The sequence below is a fragment of the Paroedura picta genome, chromosome 11 (assembly GCF_049243985.1).
Source record: "Paroedura picta isolate Pp20150507F chromosome 11, Ppicta_v3.0, whole genome shotgun sequence".
In the NCBI taxonomy this organism is placed as follows: domain Eukaryota; kingdom Metazoa; phylum Chordata; class Lepidosauria; order Squamata; family Gekkonidae; genus Paroedura; species Paroedura picta.
The window spans coordinates 26,858,472-26,875,602 of NC_135379.1; the positions used below are offsets into that span (position 1 = coordinate 26,858,472).

A 17,131-nucleotide genomic window follows, 5' to 3' on the forward strand; every position below is an offset into this window, starting at 1 on the left:
AACGCAATGTTGGGAGAAGTCCAACTCTTTTTTTCAAGTTTCTGTATGTGTCAAATACAAAATAATTAAAACCATTTTGCTATCTTAAATCTCCTTCCGGAGCAGATGCTCAAGCAGGACTTAAAAGGTTGAATCAGAACTTGCTTCAGATGCACCAGTCATAATTAGGCTCAAACAAATACTCTTCTCCCTTTGAGATGCTGTTGAGTACTGGCAGCTTTTTCAGGACTCCCACAAGTCCCAAGGAGAATACTAGTGGAAACCAACACAATACAAAATATAAAAGGAGTGTTGGGATGCCACCCATGACAACAGCACCTTCCTTTGAAAATCCTTATTATTCAAGGCGAATGTGGAAGAAAAGAAGCAGACTTCACAACTGTGAAAATGCAGGGGGCAGGTAAACATGCAGAAGAATCATGTTCAAACCCATTTGGTGACATGTACCAACTGCCAATAAAATCAAGAGTAGGTTGAGCATGCAGAAAAATTCTTTCTCTTATTAAGTACTTGAAATTTGGGCTTCAAATGTAATCTGTTTCTTCTGCCATTTGTCAGCACCATTATTTGGCTAAAGTCAAGAGCACTGACAGAAAATCACCCAAATTCATGCCAGTTCCATTTTTTTAGGGTGTTAATGGCTACACAACCTGGAGAGACATGAATGATGTGCTGGTGGAATGATGAGAGCCTCAAGCAAACCATTTTGTCTCACAAAAAAATAGTATCAACTACTTTCTGAATTGCAAAAGACTCTTAAGCAGTACTTGAGGTTCTTCATTGATCCAACCCTGAATGACAAGTGTATGGCTAATCATTCCCAGTGAATCCACACTGTTAACTCATAGGAAATGTCTTTAAACATTGGATGCCTTGATCAACCCTACTAGAAAGGCCCCTGGGCAATCTGCTTGATCTCCCCTACTTCCCCTTAATTTGAGTTGGCAAAGGTCTAGAGGGACTGCAATCAGGGCTACTGATGATACTCAAAGACATAGAGCTGCATAATTAGCCGCAAGGTCAACTGGGCTTGAATCTCAAAGGGAAAAGTGGAAATTTCAAAACAGCTAATCAGTTGATGCCAAATAGTTCTCCAAACAACATGGCTGTTCATGATAGAACACATCTTAACATCCGTACTTGAGTCCAGTTGGGGAACTGAGTTGTGTTTTTTTCTAATTGATTGGCAAGCCTCTTCAGGCAATAGAACTCCTGTCCAGCATAGCCAAAATGGGAATGAGGTGGGAATGTTATTGGAATCCTCTTGTTCATTGCGCAGTGAGTCTGGAATCAGATTCTTTTATAACATTGCTTGAAGATCAGTTCTATTGATTTGCTGGTGTGAGAGCCAGCTTGGTGTAATGGCTGGGAGCGCTGACTTCTAATCTGGCAAGCTGGGTTTGATTCTGCGCTCCCCCACATTCCACATGCCGCTAGCTGGGTGACCTTGGCCTTACTACAGCACTGATAAAGCTGTTCTGATCGAGCAGTAATATCAGGGCTCTCTTAGCCTCTCCTGCCTCACAGAGTGTCTGTTGTGGGGAAAGGGGAGGCGAATGTAAGTCGCTTTGAGACTCCTTTGGATAGAGAAAAGCGGCATATAAGAACCAACTCTTCTTCTTCTAGAAATTGTTTTCTGACGAAGAGTGCTTGCACTTGAAAGCTCATGCCTTGAAATATGATCTGGGAAGAACAGGGAATTCTGGGAAACCCCCTTATGGTACATGACTCTGGCCCATCTGTTTCTGAGGGTGCCCTTGAGAAGGCTGCAGCTGAAGCTTGTCTATCAGAACTTGCATATAGATGGAGATCTTTCATTAGTACTTATGTCTCTCCCCTCAGGACCTGCACTCCCCCACATGCAACCAGCTGGGTGACCTTGGGCTCGCCACGGCACTGATAAAACTGTTCTGACCGAGCAGTAATATCGTGGCTCTCTCAGCCTCACTCACCCCACAGGGTGTCTGTTGTGGGGAGAGGAATGAGAAGGCGACTGTAAGCCACTTTGAGCCTCCTTCGGGTAGGGAAAAGCGGCATATAAGAACTAACTCTTCTTCTTCTTCTTCTTCTTCTTCTTCTTCTTCTTCTTCTTCTTCTTCTTCTTCCTCAATGGCTTCTACCAAGATACATTGACAATATCTTCATCTTCTTGATCCATAAGAAGGGAAACCCTGAACATTTTTACTCAAGAACTTAATCTTGAGTTTGGGCCAGCTTATTTAACACATTCACTTTCTGGGTACCACAGTGCAACTATATGACAGAAATATAAGCACTACCATACACCAGAAACCTACTGGATCTAAATACTGGTACATATTCTACAGTTGACATTTGCTCTAGGGAAACTGATCTCTGCAGTTGTTTGGTTTTATGTTATATATATATTTTGGTTTTAATTGCTTTATTGATGTGCAATGGGGGGATTGACTTTAATGATTTTAAAATGTGTTTTATTATGTATATTTTAAATTGATAGCCACCTTGGTGGCCTTTATAAAAACAGAAAACAGGATACCGATTTTGTAAATAATAATAATACTAGTCTGCCATTCATTTTCAATTCTGGGAGAAATCCAGGCCTCACCTGGAGGTTGGGATAACCTAGGTAAGGTTGGTGGGCCTAAGAGATAGGGTTGTTTCAGTCACAGATTTCAGGATCTGAAATCCCTGAACCCAAAACTTCAATTTATTACTGGCCCTTCTGGAAGTTAGTCAAAACAGTTCATTGAAGGGTGAAGTCTGAAGCCAGTGATATTTTGCTATTTATTGTCTACAGAGTTTGTATTTTATAGCTGATGATGCTTTACTATTTTAATTCTGTTTCTTGGTTCTGTCAAGGAATTTATTGTGTGGGATATAAAATTTGAGCATTCTCTTCCCTCTCCATTTATTCTTTTTTTAAAATCCTTTAAACTTTTTAACTGCTCTTGGGGCTGGGGGGGGGGACTTGGCCTCCTCCTCAAACTCAAAGGGCCTCCTCAAGTGTAGATACTTGGGGGGTTGATAACTTATGTCTCTGTCTTTTTGGTGCCTTATTTTGTTTCTATGTGTTTCACCATTTCTTGACTGTGTAGAATAATTGCTTATTTACACTATGGGTAGTAGGGCCTCAAAAGTTTGTTTGTTTGTTTGTTTGTTTGTTTGTTTAACACCCTCCCTGGGGAAGTTGGAAGTTCCCTGTTTCTCTCTGGACGTCTGAGATGGTCTGGCTGCTCCAGATACATTTATAGAAGGCTGGAATACAAATGGAGTAAATAAACGAATACAATAGGGAAGTTTTAAAATGGTTAAGGGGTCTAATGGATCAGTGCCAATTAAGGAGTAAAAACGTGTTTAGTAGTAAGAACAGGCCTTCCTTTCAGCATATAAGGATTTGCCGTTTGTGAGGTTTTCTTTTTAAATTTCCAAAGACTGGATAATTTAGTTTGTCACCCGTCCCAAATGAGAACTCTTGGGGACAACTGTAATATTTCTCTGAGTGAACACAGGGCCAAGATAATTAGGAATAAAGAGGTGAGCTTCAAGAAGAGTCGTCTGCAAAATTTCACTTCGTAAAAGTGAGGGTGGCAGGTAGGAAATCTGTATAATACCAAGCTTGTCACAAACCAAGGCCAGCTAAACAGAACAATTAGAATTAACATTTTGCCTCAACTGGGATTTCAGATGCTTGACACTTTTACTATATATAGTTAAAGCTTATTTTAAAAAAATGTATCATAATATTGGCATAATCCAACAGGATATTCTATGAAACCCTTATTTAAGTGAATGTGAGTGATAGAAGAGCATACTTGTTGTGAGGCTTTGATTTGAATAAATTGCCTACGTTCAAAGCTGTTGTTTAGGCCCCAGCTGGGGTTGGGGAATGTTTGAATTGTATTATTTTCTAGTATATGTGAAATAATGAAAAACAAGAGAGCATTGCTTAGTGGGGGATATGTTCTGACATGGTTTGGTATCTGTATGTTTTCTCTTTGTGGCCATATAGCAGGTTCCATGTGGATGAGAGATTTGAATGTGAAACCGAATACAAAAAAGGTCAAATCCTGCCATTCCCTGCAATGCTGTCCATAATGAGCCACTTTCCCTCTGGAAATGGGATAAATAAGCAAGAAAATAGCTGTCAGTTTTAACATAGAATTTCAGGCAAGAGGTGTGAGAACACATAAGGGTTTTCCACAGAAGTGATATCACATTTTGGTCACCAGCGTCCTTCCATGTCCCTGTCCCTGACTCCTGCTGGTTGTGAGGCTGTGTCTGGCAACCCTAGGGCCACTGCTATTTTTAACCTTGGAAAACCCTATAGGAGATTATGATAAAGATCTCACATATATTGTTTAGTCTGACATAAGCATATTTATATGCTCCATACACTACCCCTTTTATGCCAGGCGCCTTGATGATGCAATCTGGATGGAAAAAATAGACATGACACAGGGGGAGGGGAAATAGCCTCAAATTCAAATTTCTTGGAGTATCCAAGTAGTATAGCACTTTGTTGATCTATGCTAGAACAATAATTTCTCAGACAGATAGCCAGTCAACATCTTCATTTAGGACATGTGGGGACAGATTATTCAAAGTAAAAGTCCAGTACATTTATCTTGCTCTCAGATAGTTGTGAACTGGAAACTTGAATCTTTTCCTACACCCAGAAGTTCAGCTGTTTATCTATATGGTCCAAAAAATGTTCTGCTACGGGTGAGTGCCATGTATGTAATCTGATGTGGCATCTGTGTTCACAAATCCATGTTATTACAGCTCTGGTGGTAAAGCCTATATATAGCAGATCTTCTGTTTGGATGTCATGAAAACTATCAATACTAAGGTAAAGATAACAAACAGAAATTTATCGCAAGGGTCATTATCCACTACCTTAGCTCTGCCATCAGTTCCAATCTTATCTGTAGAGCAGCTTTTTTTCAACATTTGACCCTAACCCATGGGGCACGACTAATTTTTTTCCCCAGGATTTGAGGCACACTGGAAGTGGTCAGCTGGCCACACCTCCCTGACATGTCCACTGGAAGTGACATATCACCAGATATAACATCACCCAAACACAACTGATTTGCATTGCTAGGATTGCCAACTTCTAGGTGAACATAAAAGAATGGTCACATGGTAAGAGGCAGTCAAACAAGTCAGCCAAATACAGGCAAGTACTCAACTTGCAATAATGTTGTAGTAGACACACCCCAAGTTGTACCACATAATTTTTGAGAATGTTTTGTGTGCATATTTTCACTGCTGTATTGGTAAGTTTATAGTTCAAGGGCCTGTATAAGGTAATGGCACTAAGCGTCACTGTCTGTTCTTCCTACCCTTTGAAAATACGCATTTAATTTTCTTGCTTCCTCCATTTTGCCTGCAGCTTTTGCTGCTTTTCTACATTCAGCTATTCTTACAGTTTCATCTGAGAGCCATTTTGATCTTTTTTCTGGCTCCTGTGTTTGACTGCTGTTTCAACAGCAGTTGATTAAATTTCCTGCCACAGTTCATCAGGCATCTTCTCTATTGTGTCCAATAGTTGAAATTGATTTTTCACTCCATTTGTGAGCATTTGTTAATTTTTGAATAGTAGATAAAAGATGTCATTTGTTTTGCATTAATTGTTTTACTTGTAGTCATAAATCAGTGGCATTATCATCCTCATTCTTAGTGTCAACAACACTCAGTGATATTTTTTGCTTTATAGAAAGCCTGTTTAACTACTTTAGCAAAGTAACCCCTATTCATAAATTGTCTCATCACAAATTTTGTTTGTTTAACAAAATGCTGCAGTTTCTTCTTATTCTGAGCATTTGTGAATGGGTTAAATTTCTGCTCAGATGATATGGATAAAAGGTTTCCCCAGTCAGAAGGGAACATTTATCAGATTATTTTGCCCACCTTTCTAACCTCTACTTCTAAAAAGTTAATCTTTATTTTATCAAATATCATTTCAAACTTCATGGTATCATGAACAGTATTGATTGAACTGTAATAAAAGATGTTCCATACCATTCAAAATGATAGACTTGTTGGAAGGGCAGTATAAAAACGCAATAATAAATCAAATAAAGATATCATCAATATAACACCTATAAAAAAGGATGTTACTTCTATATGAATTGCCAGTGTGGAGAATAAACTCATTTTCTAATTTGTCCACAAACAAATCAGCCACTTCTGGAGCAAGTTTGCAACCTATGTCTGTATCTGTAACTTGTCAAAAAAGTATTGAAATTGGAAATAATATTTAAGCATTCAGATATTTGGCATAAGAAAATAGTTAGAGGATTAGAGCAATTTTCTAATTGTCTACAAGGGCCTCATTTTGTAGTATGTTTGTATATTTAAAAAAACATGTCAAGGTTGACAAAAATTATATCCTCCAATTCTAATTGTATCCTATTAATATGGTCTAGAAAATTCATTGTGTCCTTCAAATATCAGTCAATTTTTGGGAAAAATATGTGGCAAATGTGGCAAAAATATTTTCCAAAAATTAATTTGAAAACCTGGCAAGAAGTTCAAGAATGGAACCACATTCTGACATAACAGGTCTTCTAGGTACTGGAACCACACTTTTATGAATATTCGGCAATAGATAAAATTGTGGAATTCTATTCTCAGTTTCATTTTTCTGGCCAAGTGAGAAAGGTAACTTTAATTGATATGAAATTTTATTCTTCTATGCCTTAAAAGTTCTCTAAAAATTATAAGAATATCTTTTTTGAACTAGCAGGTACACAGTTGAAATGTTGCTATTGGAAAATATACCCGACTAAGGCAGTACATCCTCAAGAATGAGGACTCTGAGTAATATCTATGCCTATGTCACAGACATAGATAAAATATATCTTTTTGGGGAAAATGTTTTTCAGTTTACCGTTTTTAATAAAAATGTATTCTATTTTCCTTTGTCCTCCAAACCAATATTATCTTGGTCAGTTTATAAGAAATGTTGTTGTATTGTAATGTCAGGAACCATTCCTGTAACATCCTTTGTTTGACCACCGAGAAGGCCAATGGGATGAAATATGTTTGGTCAGGATCAACAATGGTCATTTCTAGTTGTCACTGTATGTTATGAATCTTAACTGAGGCAATCACAAGGGCCAATATCTATTTTTTATTTATTTTGAAATAAATGCTTGCATTTTTTTGTATATGTTGATATTTCTTTAAATTTGGCTAAAAGAATCATGGGGCCTATATATCTCTTCTTAGCTTTTAAGTGTGTGTGGAGTCCTAGGGATAAAAAGGGAAATGTCTAGAGACACAGGAAGATGAGGAAGACAAGTGAGTTGGGAGAGGCTGTGAAGGCAGAAGGGATGAAGAGGAAACTAGAGGAGCTTGGAATTTGGGCAAGGTAAAGGAACCAGATCTGGTCAGGTCTGGTGGAACTGCCCCACAGCATAAGGCACAACTCATGCCCCTATGATTTTAATGGGGCAAAGTGGGCAAGTGAAGGAAACTGTGTTCATGTGAATACCTGTGTGAATGTGGTTCTTGACAAGACAGGAAACTTTAATAAGTCCAGGTGAGTCTCTGATGATCACAGAAGACACTTATGATGTTCTACTGCCCTCTGGTGGGACCACACACAGCCATATATTATAGCCATATGAAGAAATCCTTGCGTAAGTCACATGAACATCATAAATTGTCGAAAACATATACATGTCTGTTTCATTGCAGGCATCCCATAGTGTCTGGAAGTTCCATTTACCTACAGATATACATTTAACCATGTGTTGCAGGGGCAGAGAAGCAAGCAGACATCATAACATCTGAATACACAAATAGTATCAGTGCCTCCAAATATCAAAAACCATGTCCGCCAGCCAATGCCTTTTGTCAGTTTTTCAGTTGGCTTCTCAACTCAAAAGGGTTTTCTGCTTAGTTTAGTACATACCCTGCAGTGAGAATGGATGAACCAGTCACTCAATTTGCCTTGCACCAGGTGTGACCTGCCTGTCCAAAGTTCAGAATAAGTTTGCTGCATTGATTGCTCATTGATTGCAAACATGGTTAGTGGCCAAGCCACACCAAAAGTTCAGTGTACATCAACAATAAACAGTGTCCTGTCTGATGGGCCGCATGTCTGCTTATGCCCCCTGCAGGGCCCTTCAATCTGTGGGTACTACTCTGCTAGTGGTCCGCGGCTGCAGAGAGATATGCCTGGCTTCAACCTGGGCCAGGACCATTTTGGTCCTGGCCCCAACCTGGTGGAATGAGCCCCCAGGAGAGCCGAGGGCCCTGACAGAGCTGACAAAGTTCCATAGAGCCTGCAAAACAGAGCTCTTCCACCAGCTTTATGTTTGAGGCCAGGCCTGTAAGAGCGGTGCCCCCACCCCCTCCAGCTTTGCTATACAACCTTGTTAGATGACTATGAGAGGTAGAAGGAACCTGGCCATCTTGGCACCTTGGGAGTTATATGAGTTAGGGGTTTTTATGGGTTTTTATGGAATTTATATGTTTATGTAACCCAACCTGAGTCTTTGGAGGAAGGCAGGCTATAAATTTAAATAATAATTATAATATCAACTTTTACTTGTACATTCTTGTACTTTCACACAGGTCCTTTGGGCAGTTGCTATGATTACTTCTGATGGTTTCAATATGGAAAGAGAGGTGCAAGATCAATAGTTTCATTAAGAAGTAAAACAACCTTTGTATACAAAGACGAGAGAGAGACCTAACTAACAGTTCTGTTGTCTTCACCCAGTCTGTTCTGGAGGCAAGCAGGAAGGAAGTGTGCTCAAAGGAGCAGGAAGTCTCCAATTGAGCCAGTCAGGATGCTGGACGAGATTGTTTGAAAAACTTCAGGAAGTTCGTATTCTAGCGATGCTACATTTCTCATGGCTCTTGTAGGATATTCCTTATATGTTTTCAATCATGCTCACTACAGAACTTGCATATTCCAACAACTTCAAAATGTATTCTGCTTTCCTTGGTCCAAAATCAGTTGGAGACATCAGAAGCTGGAAACTACACTTTACTCTGCAGCCTGTAATATAGGATGTGCTAACACAGCCCTAATTTTATTTTCCACATTTTGATCCTCTAGTTATACCTAGGTCAGCAAGTCTAGTTACTCCTCTCTGCCCAACCCCAAATTAACTCACCCTGGCAATGACTGATCTCACATGAAATACAGTAAAACCTGCCCTTAAGATTCCACTCTCTGAAATAGTGAACACATTAAAGTTTCTGCATGGCTAAAGTACTTAATGGATCACTACATTCATCAAGGTGTCTTTTCAGGGACTTGCTTAAAGTTTAGATCACACTTTTCTGATGTATCTCATTGCAAATGAGTCTTTTCTAGTGTGTGAGGCAGCCCCTGGCCTCGGGAAACTTGACTTGTTCAAAGAAGGCAATAAGATTTGGAAGGTGCAAATTCCAAAACTTTCACTGTCTGGTTGTTTGAGGGACATATACTGTGTGCAGCAACGAATAGTGCTGCAATTTCTGTGAATTCCCCATTGTGGATTTCCCTTAATCCACAGCATCTCACATCACTTCAGACTGGGGATGAGAGAGACTTAGGAGGCTGGGGTGGGATGGAGCAAAAATCCTCTCTGTGAACTTTCATTCCTAGTTTCATCCCCATTACAAAAAGACCCAATTGGAATCACACTGTGACATAGATGGGAATTCAGCAAGATTGTGTGACAAATCTGGCAGGATCCAGCTCAGTATTTGGGATATGTGGCAAATGGTCATTACCAAAATATTCTCTGGTCACTTGAATGGAAGAAGCATAGCTATATGGCCATTTCTCACTTGCATGACTATATACCCTTCACTGAAAGTCTGAATGCTGATGGAATAACCCACAGCCTTCAATGCTTATCAAAGTGGTGAAGTTCTGAACAGGTATGGGCAATTCATTTAGGATAAGCCGAACAGTACCTGAATCAATGCTGATTCAGATACTTTTTGGAAATATGTCAGCTGAATTGCCCATCTTTGCCACAATTCTTCCAGTTTAAAGGAAGGGTCTGGGGGGGAAAGAGTGCAGCAATCAGCTGATATGTCATTATCAGCTGCTTGGTGGGTCCTTTAAATACCTTCCCCTCAGCAGAGTTTTCTGTCTGAGGTGGATGGAGGATCATGGGAATGTGTGAAGGAGGCTTCCTGAACCAGCTGCAGGCCTTTAAACCCCTGAATCTATGCTTTAGGAACTTTAACTGAGACTGAAATCTGCCAGAAAAAGGGAAATATTTAGGGCTACTTCTGTTGGAATAATCTCTGGGCATGTATGAATGAACATGAGTTCTGGTCTAGACTATTACAATGCTAGATAGAATTAAAGTGCAGCCCGAAGCAGATTTACACATTTATAAGTCCACTGCTATCAATTGGCTTAGAAGGTTGTGATGCTTCATAGGAGGGCTTTCCTAATATCATTTATTTTATATTTCTAATAAATCTTTAGTCATCTGCATTCCTTTTACTGCTCTGTGGCTACCTGATCCTTGATGTAGTGACCCCATGGAGCAACAGAAGTTATGTTTTGATCATTTTGTTTCACTGGAGATGCCTGCTTTTTCAAGCACCTGCTTTCCTCTCTGGATACTTTCCTCCCATATCCAGCTCATAGGGATGCAGAACATACACAGGTGTTAGGCAGCCAATCGGGATCAGTATGAACACATCTGCTGGACAGATTTATTCCATAGGCCTTAGGTGGGACTTTGTTGGACCATGTTTAAGAGAGCCCCGACCTAACTCATTTGATTTGTTGACACTCTTTCCCCTTGGTCTTTTTCTTGATCCTTTTTCACATTACCCTCTGCTGTGCTTCTTTCCTGTCAACAGCAGATCCTAGAGGGTTGCCGCATCCAGCAATTGCAAATGTACCAGGCTCAGATGGCTACAGTTGGCACGGCGCGATTGGATAGATGTCAGCCTGTTGCCAGGGCACAGTCTTCGCCAGCAGCTCCAGCACTGCCTCACCCAGCTGTGGATCATCCCATACAACATAGCCTCATGACTGGTATGGCTCCCTTAAGACTCCATTTAATAGGCAGAGTAAATGCACAGTTCATGTAGGATCAGTTGATTTACATGCCATTCATGCCTCTTTACGCTGTAGCAGTGCATTCATTTTCAACTCTGTCCTATTGGACTTTATGATGTTGTGTTGGCCTTAAGTCAACTAATGCAGCTGATAAGCCACAGGGATAGTATTCACACACACATAAATTCAGGGTGTTGACTGACTCCACCAGTCAAACAACAGGTGCATTTGGGGTACCGTTCAGCCCTTTACCATTTTCCCTTTTATTTTTCTTTGTCATTCACACCAAGTTTTTTGTTTTTTTTTGCACAGACCACCAACAAGTTGAAACAAGACTACCACTAAATAGCATGACTGGGATAGATATTCCCAGCGCTGTCATTTGCCTCCAGTAGGACTGTCACTCAGTGATGCCAAAGATGGTGTTTGGCATTATGGAAAACCCAGCCACGGTTGAAACACAAATGACAATTTTTTGCTATCTGCAAAGAACAGTTGGCAGGGGCTCATGGGAATTGTAGTCCATGGACATCTGGAGGGCCGCAGTTTGACTACCCCTGTGCTAGACACACCCACGGCTTGATGATGAGTTTTGAGAGGCTGCAGTTTCTTTTGTAAGGGCTTTTGCTTTCCCTTTCATAAAATATACTAGAGGTAAAAATTCACACTAGCTCTGTCATAAAGATATACCACTTTGGGATTTTACAGAGCCTGCAATGTCTGTGGGTGAAAGATGAGATCAGACATGTATCTGCATTCTTTGAAACCTCATTTGGGCTAAAACAATAAAAGCCCCAACATTTATTGGGTTTAACATAATATATTTTAATTCCCACTGAGCCAACTGAAATGTTATATTTTTTAAACCATGTATTTTATCAAGCATCCAAAGCCACTTGATTTCCCCTCCTCTAGCCAGAGCACTGCAAAGAAGGGGACTTTTAATTATGAAAATGCAATAGCATTATTGTTAATGGAGGAACTAGCCTTTTAGCATTGTAGAAGTTCCTCTGTGCCGCAGTATCAGCTCCAAAGGTCACTGATGACTTTGTTATGCTGGAAAAAGGGTTATGTATATTTAGTATTTTCTCTTTTGCTTAGCCATGCCTAGCAGCTAGCTAAGTGTAGTGAGAGCCAAAGGGCTTTTTTGAGCATGGACTTTCCCACTAGGAAATGGGACAGGAAGTCATTCTTCATAAAGCCATATATGTGTAAGCATTTGCACAAATAGCCCCCTTTGAGACTAAATCTTCCATGATGTGTTTGGAATCCAGGCATAGGAGAATTACTTGGCCCCAGAGTATTCTGTGTGTTTCAGGGTGTGCATGCAGAGTGTTTATGAGCAGGGGGTGCCTCATTCATCTTGGTGAAGGGAACAGCTTCACACAGGAATGTTCCTATGGTTCTGCTTTCTCCATCAGTATTAAAAGGGAAGCTCTTCCAGGCAGGAGAACTCAGTTTGTGCACCAGGCCTCCTGGACCATTTGAAATTTGCAAAATGATTGGTGGGGCAGAAGATCTTAAATAAAAACTCATGAAAGAAATGGATGGATTCTACCAAGCACCAGTCATGTAAAGTGATGTCATCATTCCAAAGTGCCCCAAATATCCCTCTGACAGCATTTGCTCCCATTTGGAACATGCTGGTCTCTCTAGTCAACTCAGCAGAGACCCCCCATGTCCCAAATATCTGTACTGAGTTACTGAGAGGAATTTGTATTGATTGCTTTCCAATTGTGGAGCTTCCTTTCCACAGAGAATCCATCTGGCGTATGGTGAGTGGAACAGTTGTTTGATGACTTCACTAGCCGTCCAGCTTGCAACTCAACTAACTTGCTTAGTGGTGGGGTAATTGTAGATTGAATTGTGAGCTGGGTATATGGAGTGAAACAATCACACAACTACTTGTACAGATCACTCAGTTCACATTTCCTATGTTGCCATTTGGGTCTCAGAAGATTGATTCTTTTGCCTGCTAGTCTACTAGTGGTATGTGTTGTTTTTCAGCTTGGCTGAACTTCAGCTTGCCTTTTACACATGTCATGGTTTTAGGTAAAACTTAACTCATATGCTCCACAGGCAGCTGAGCATACTGTCACAAAACTTCACATTTTTGTTTAAGTGATACTGTGCCCAATTGTGATCCAAATCTACCATGCTTCACTAGGAAGGTCACATAAATTCTACACCAAGAGAAAAATGTAAGCAAAAGGTAATCTAGCCTGAAGTAAAGATGTACAGATCATCTTTGACTTGGCATATAGTTTGACTGTTTTCTGAAGGTGGTATAATTTTTAAAAAACTTGGGTAGGCACTTGCTGGTTAGGGAGAAGCCTGGGATATTTTCACTCTATATTTTATTTCAATTTTCAATGAACATTCATAAAAGTTGTCACCCACTGTGAGTCTTAAGGATAGTCACATTATACATTAATGTAAATGTATATTTCTCTCAGGAGAACAATTTTCACCCTGACATCTATGCGTGGAAATTTAGGATTTACACTCCTGCTATTTAGATGAGAGTCTTACTCTCTGCAGAAAGAGACAGAGTTGCTTAAAATCTCGGCCCTTCCAATTTCAGTGGGAATTTTGCCATTGGCTTGAATGAAGACAACATTCCAAGCAGAATAATTATCTTCCACCAACATTCCAGAACAGCCAGCAATTGAAAACAGTTGTCTCTTCTCTCTTTACTCTTTGGGGGTGGGGGGTATTGCTGGCTGGATTGTGTTAGGGAATCCTAGAGTCTATTTTTAGAAGGCAGCTCTGTTGCTCTGTTGTGGTACTGCAGCACACGTGCTGTGTGACCCACAGCTGCAGAAGTGAATTATTTGCACATCCTAAATCAATTTAGATGTTTGAAGTGAATGAAAAAGTACATTTGGATTTCATTTGAAACTGAGGTATCGTCTTCATCAGTACATTATGTGGTGAGGAAAAAGATTTTTTTTTAACTAGGGATGGGCATGAACCATGAAAATGCAGTTTGGTTCGATTTGTGATTCGTGGCATGCCTGGTTTGAGAACCAGAGAAGGCCATGAACTTTTTGATGCTAAATGAACCAGTCCTGTTCATGACGTTTGTGGTATGGTACAATGCCCCCCCCCAACATGCTAGATATATCCAATTCACAGAAAACATCAGGTTGACTCTCTTCTATGGGCCCTCCAAATTAGGTGAAGATTGGATTTATGGAGTCTGAGATATGGCCTCCCAAGGAAGAAAAAAACAGCAAAACAAAAACAAAAAACAAAAATAAGGACAATAGTAGCCCAACAGAGCAAAATAAAAGTCCCCAAGATTCTCTGCAGTAGAAATGAAGGGGGGTGGGATATTTTTTCAAGCCCAGAAGAACTAGTACAATGTGCACAGCAGAACCTGTGCCACTGTGGTAATGCAAACCAGGAAAGTGCTTTTTGATGAAATGTCAGCCACAGGTTCAAAAGTGTATAGAATGGACCCCTTTGCAGGCTACACACACCAAACACTCAAGGAACGTCACCCTGCCACCTGTTCCTCTAGTCTTCCCAAATTGGGGATGGATTCCATTTCTAGGGTCTCAGTTACAGACACCAAAAAAAGTCATGGCAATGCTCTCTCTGGAAAAGACAGCTGCAGTTACAGGGTTCTATGGAATGGCTCAGGAACAAGCCAGTGACACCAAACTCACTGGAAAGCTTGACCTGGGCAGACCCCCCCCACACACACACATTCAGATACTGGAAGCAAGGCAAGTATCCCCCCTATACTTGCAACCCCTCAATCTTCAAATGCAGATTTGGATTGACGGAAAGGCAAACATATTAAGAACCTCTCAAAGTAACCACTAAACAACTTGGTGGGCTCCAGAGAAGCAGGGGAGGCATGGCCACAACTTTCACAGCCCCCGCAACTGAAACACACAGGGCCAGAGTACACCCATCAACCATGATGAATTCCTATATTGTGCAGAGGAATGGAAAACACATGTTGAGCCTCTCAAGCCACCCCTGAAGTTTCCAGAGGTAGGTTCAGAATCCAGAGTTGCAATGGGGATACCCCAAAGTAACCTCAGGACAGCTTGTCAGGCACCCCTGGTCCCCTCAGGCCCAAACACATAGATCCCCTGGTCAGATAGCATTCTGATCCCATAAAGCAGAATGGGAGCTCTTTTTTTGTCACACAGCACTGCCTATTAAGCTTTGGAGGGCTCCTATTGGTGTTTTAACTCACATTATTTGAATGACTTTCCTGTCCATGAAAATTCACCCTGATGGCCACACGATGAAAAGAGGGTTTTTTCCTATATCCAAGATGTATCTATGCTGGCATTACCCCAAGCAGGGGTGAAAGTTAAGCAAGTTCCTTACTGGTGCTGTGTTCCTCAGAAGAATGGCGATACCTCTTTGGCCATTTTTCTTTTTGTACATGCATCTGAAAGATCCAGCTTCCTTGTTTAAGCCACCTCCATGAGCTGTGCCAGACTTGCATCTTTCGGGTTTCCCTGGCAGCCATGACATCGCATACATTAATTCATTTTACTGATGGGGCAAACTTGCATTGTGGATTCGTACGTTCTCTTACATATGTCCCACTAAGCAGCAGTTTGCCGCAACAGGATGCAGCTGGTTTCTAATGCCTGTGGGCTCTCCTCCCGCTTTCCTTTCTTATGCAGAGCCATTAAGGATGCCTGATTTGAAACAAACTTCAGTTCTGCATGATGGATGAATACAGGCACCTGGGTAAATGGGTGTTTGTTTATCCTTGCAAACCATCACTTAATTCTGCTTTAGAATCCCTGCTTATGGGATGTAAACAAATTCTGATTCCTCTGCCTATATTTGTACATTATAGAGTACCGGAGTTTATTTCAAACCAAGAATCCCTAGTTGCAAATGAGTTGGGAGAAAAGCAAAGGCTGTTTGTGGGCCTGAGAACCAAACCATGTTTGTGGCTGCCCTGATAAATGGCAGTTGAACTTAATGTCTGAATGTGTTATTTCTGAAACGAAAATGAGTTCCGAAAATGAGTTCCGAAAATGACATTAGTAATAGAGATCCAGAAAAGGACACAAGTGTTTAAATCACTAAGTCAAACCTACAGCTAGGTGTCCTGCCCCCAAGCTGTGCATTCTCTCCCAATGTCTGTGGCTTCCCTGTTTGCCCATGTTTTTATATTTCCAATTTTGTCTTTTTTTTTTGCCAGTTCTGAAATTTTGCAACCAGTTCCATAAGCCTTTGGAATAAGGTGGGCATATTAAATCACTAACGAGCTAGGTGGATCATTATGTCATTTTAAAATTGTTTCTTTTTTAGTTTTACTTATCATTTCTTGTTATGTTGTCTTTGTGCCGAAGGTGTTGTGTACGACACACTAATGCTGAAACACCAGTGCTTGTGTGGCAGTTACAACAACCACCCTGAGCATGCCGGAAGGATTCAAAGCATCTGGTCAAGGCTGCAAGAAAGTGGGTTGCTAAACAAGTGTGAGGTAATCCAAATTACGACTGCCAAAATATGTACATGTTCAGAACCACAATATTCTATCCCTTGTGTGAGCACCAATCAGATGGTCCTATAAATGCCCTGTTTTATTTAAAAGATAATGATGACATGGACTCTTTACCCTACACACAAAGTGCAGAGCAAGGGGCTATTTGGGGGGGGGGAGAGGCTGGTGTTAAATAACCTCATCCCTGATATCCAGAGTCTTTCACATCACTGGGTGCATGAGAGTGTTTTTTAAAGGCTGCTTTAATGGAGCTGGTCCGTTCAAAGTGATCATTGCACCAACAGGATGGAATAGCAAAACTCCCACTCTTCTGCAGTTTTGCAGGATCTGTTTATAGTATTCCAAAATGAAATTCAGATACCTCTGTGAGTCAATGCATGCACTGAGAAAATCCTGTCATTTGTTTATTTGTTTATTTTGGCTGTCAAATCCCAAATGACTTAAGGCCACCCTGTGGGGTTTTCAAGGCAGAAGACATTCAAGTTGAGAGTGAGAGAGATCATGATTAGAAGTTGCCTGGAATAAGACCAAGCGACATGTTATCCTTACAAGTTGCTAACAGGAGCCATCAGCATATTGCAGTTCTGAGTCTCCAGTATCAACTTTTGTATCGGAGT

General features: G+C 40.7%; 1 protein-coding gene across 8 annotated transcripts in view; it reads left to right on the top strand.

Moving 5' to 3' along the window:
- Positions 1–17,131, top strand: part of HDAC9 (histone deacetylase 9) — a 470,793-nt gene that overhangs the window by 311,120 nt on the left and 142,542 nt on the right. For all 8 annotated transcript variants that reach the window (XM_077302512.1, XM_077302513.1, XM_077302515.1 and 5 more), the window contains 2 exons: positions 10,819–10,996; positions 16,360–16,493. In XM_077302512.1, coding sequence (XP_077158627.1) covers positions 10,819–10,996; positions 16,360–16,493 — 312 coding nt within the window. The remainder of the gene's footprint in view (positions 1–10,818; positions 10,997–16,359; positions 16,494–17,131) is intronic.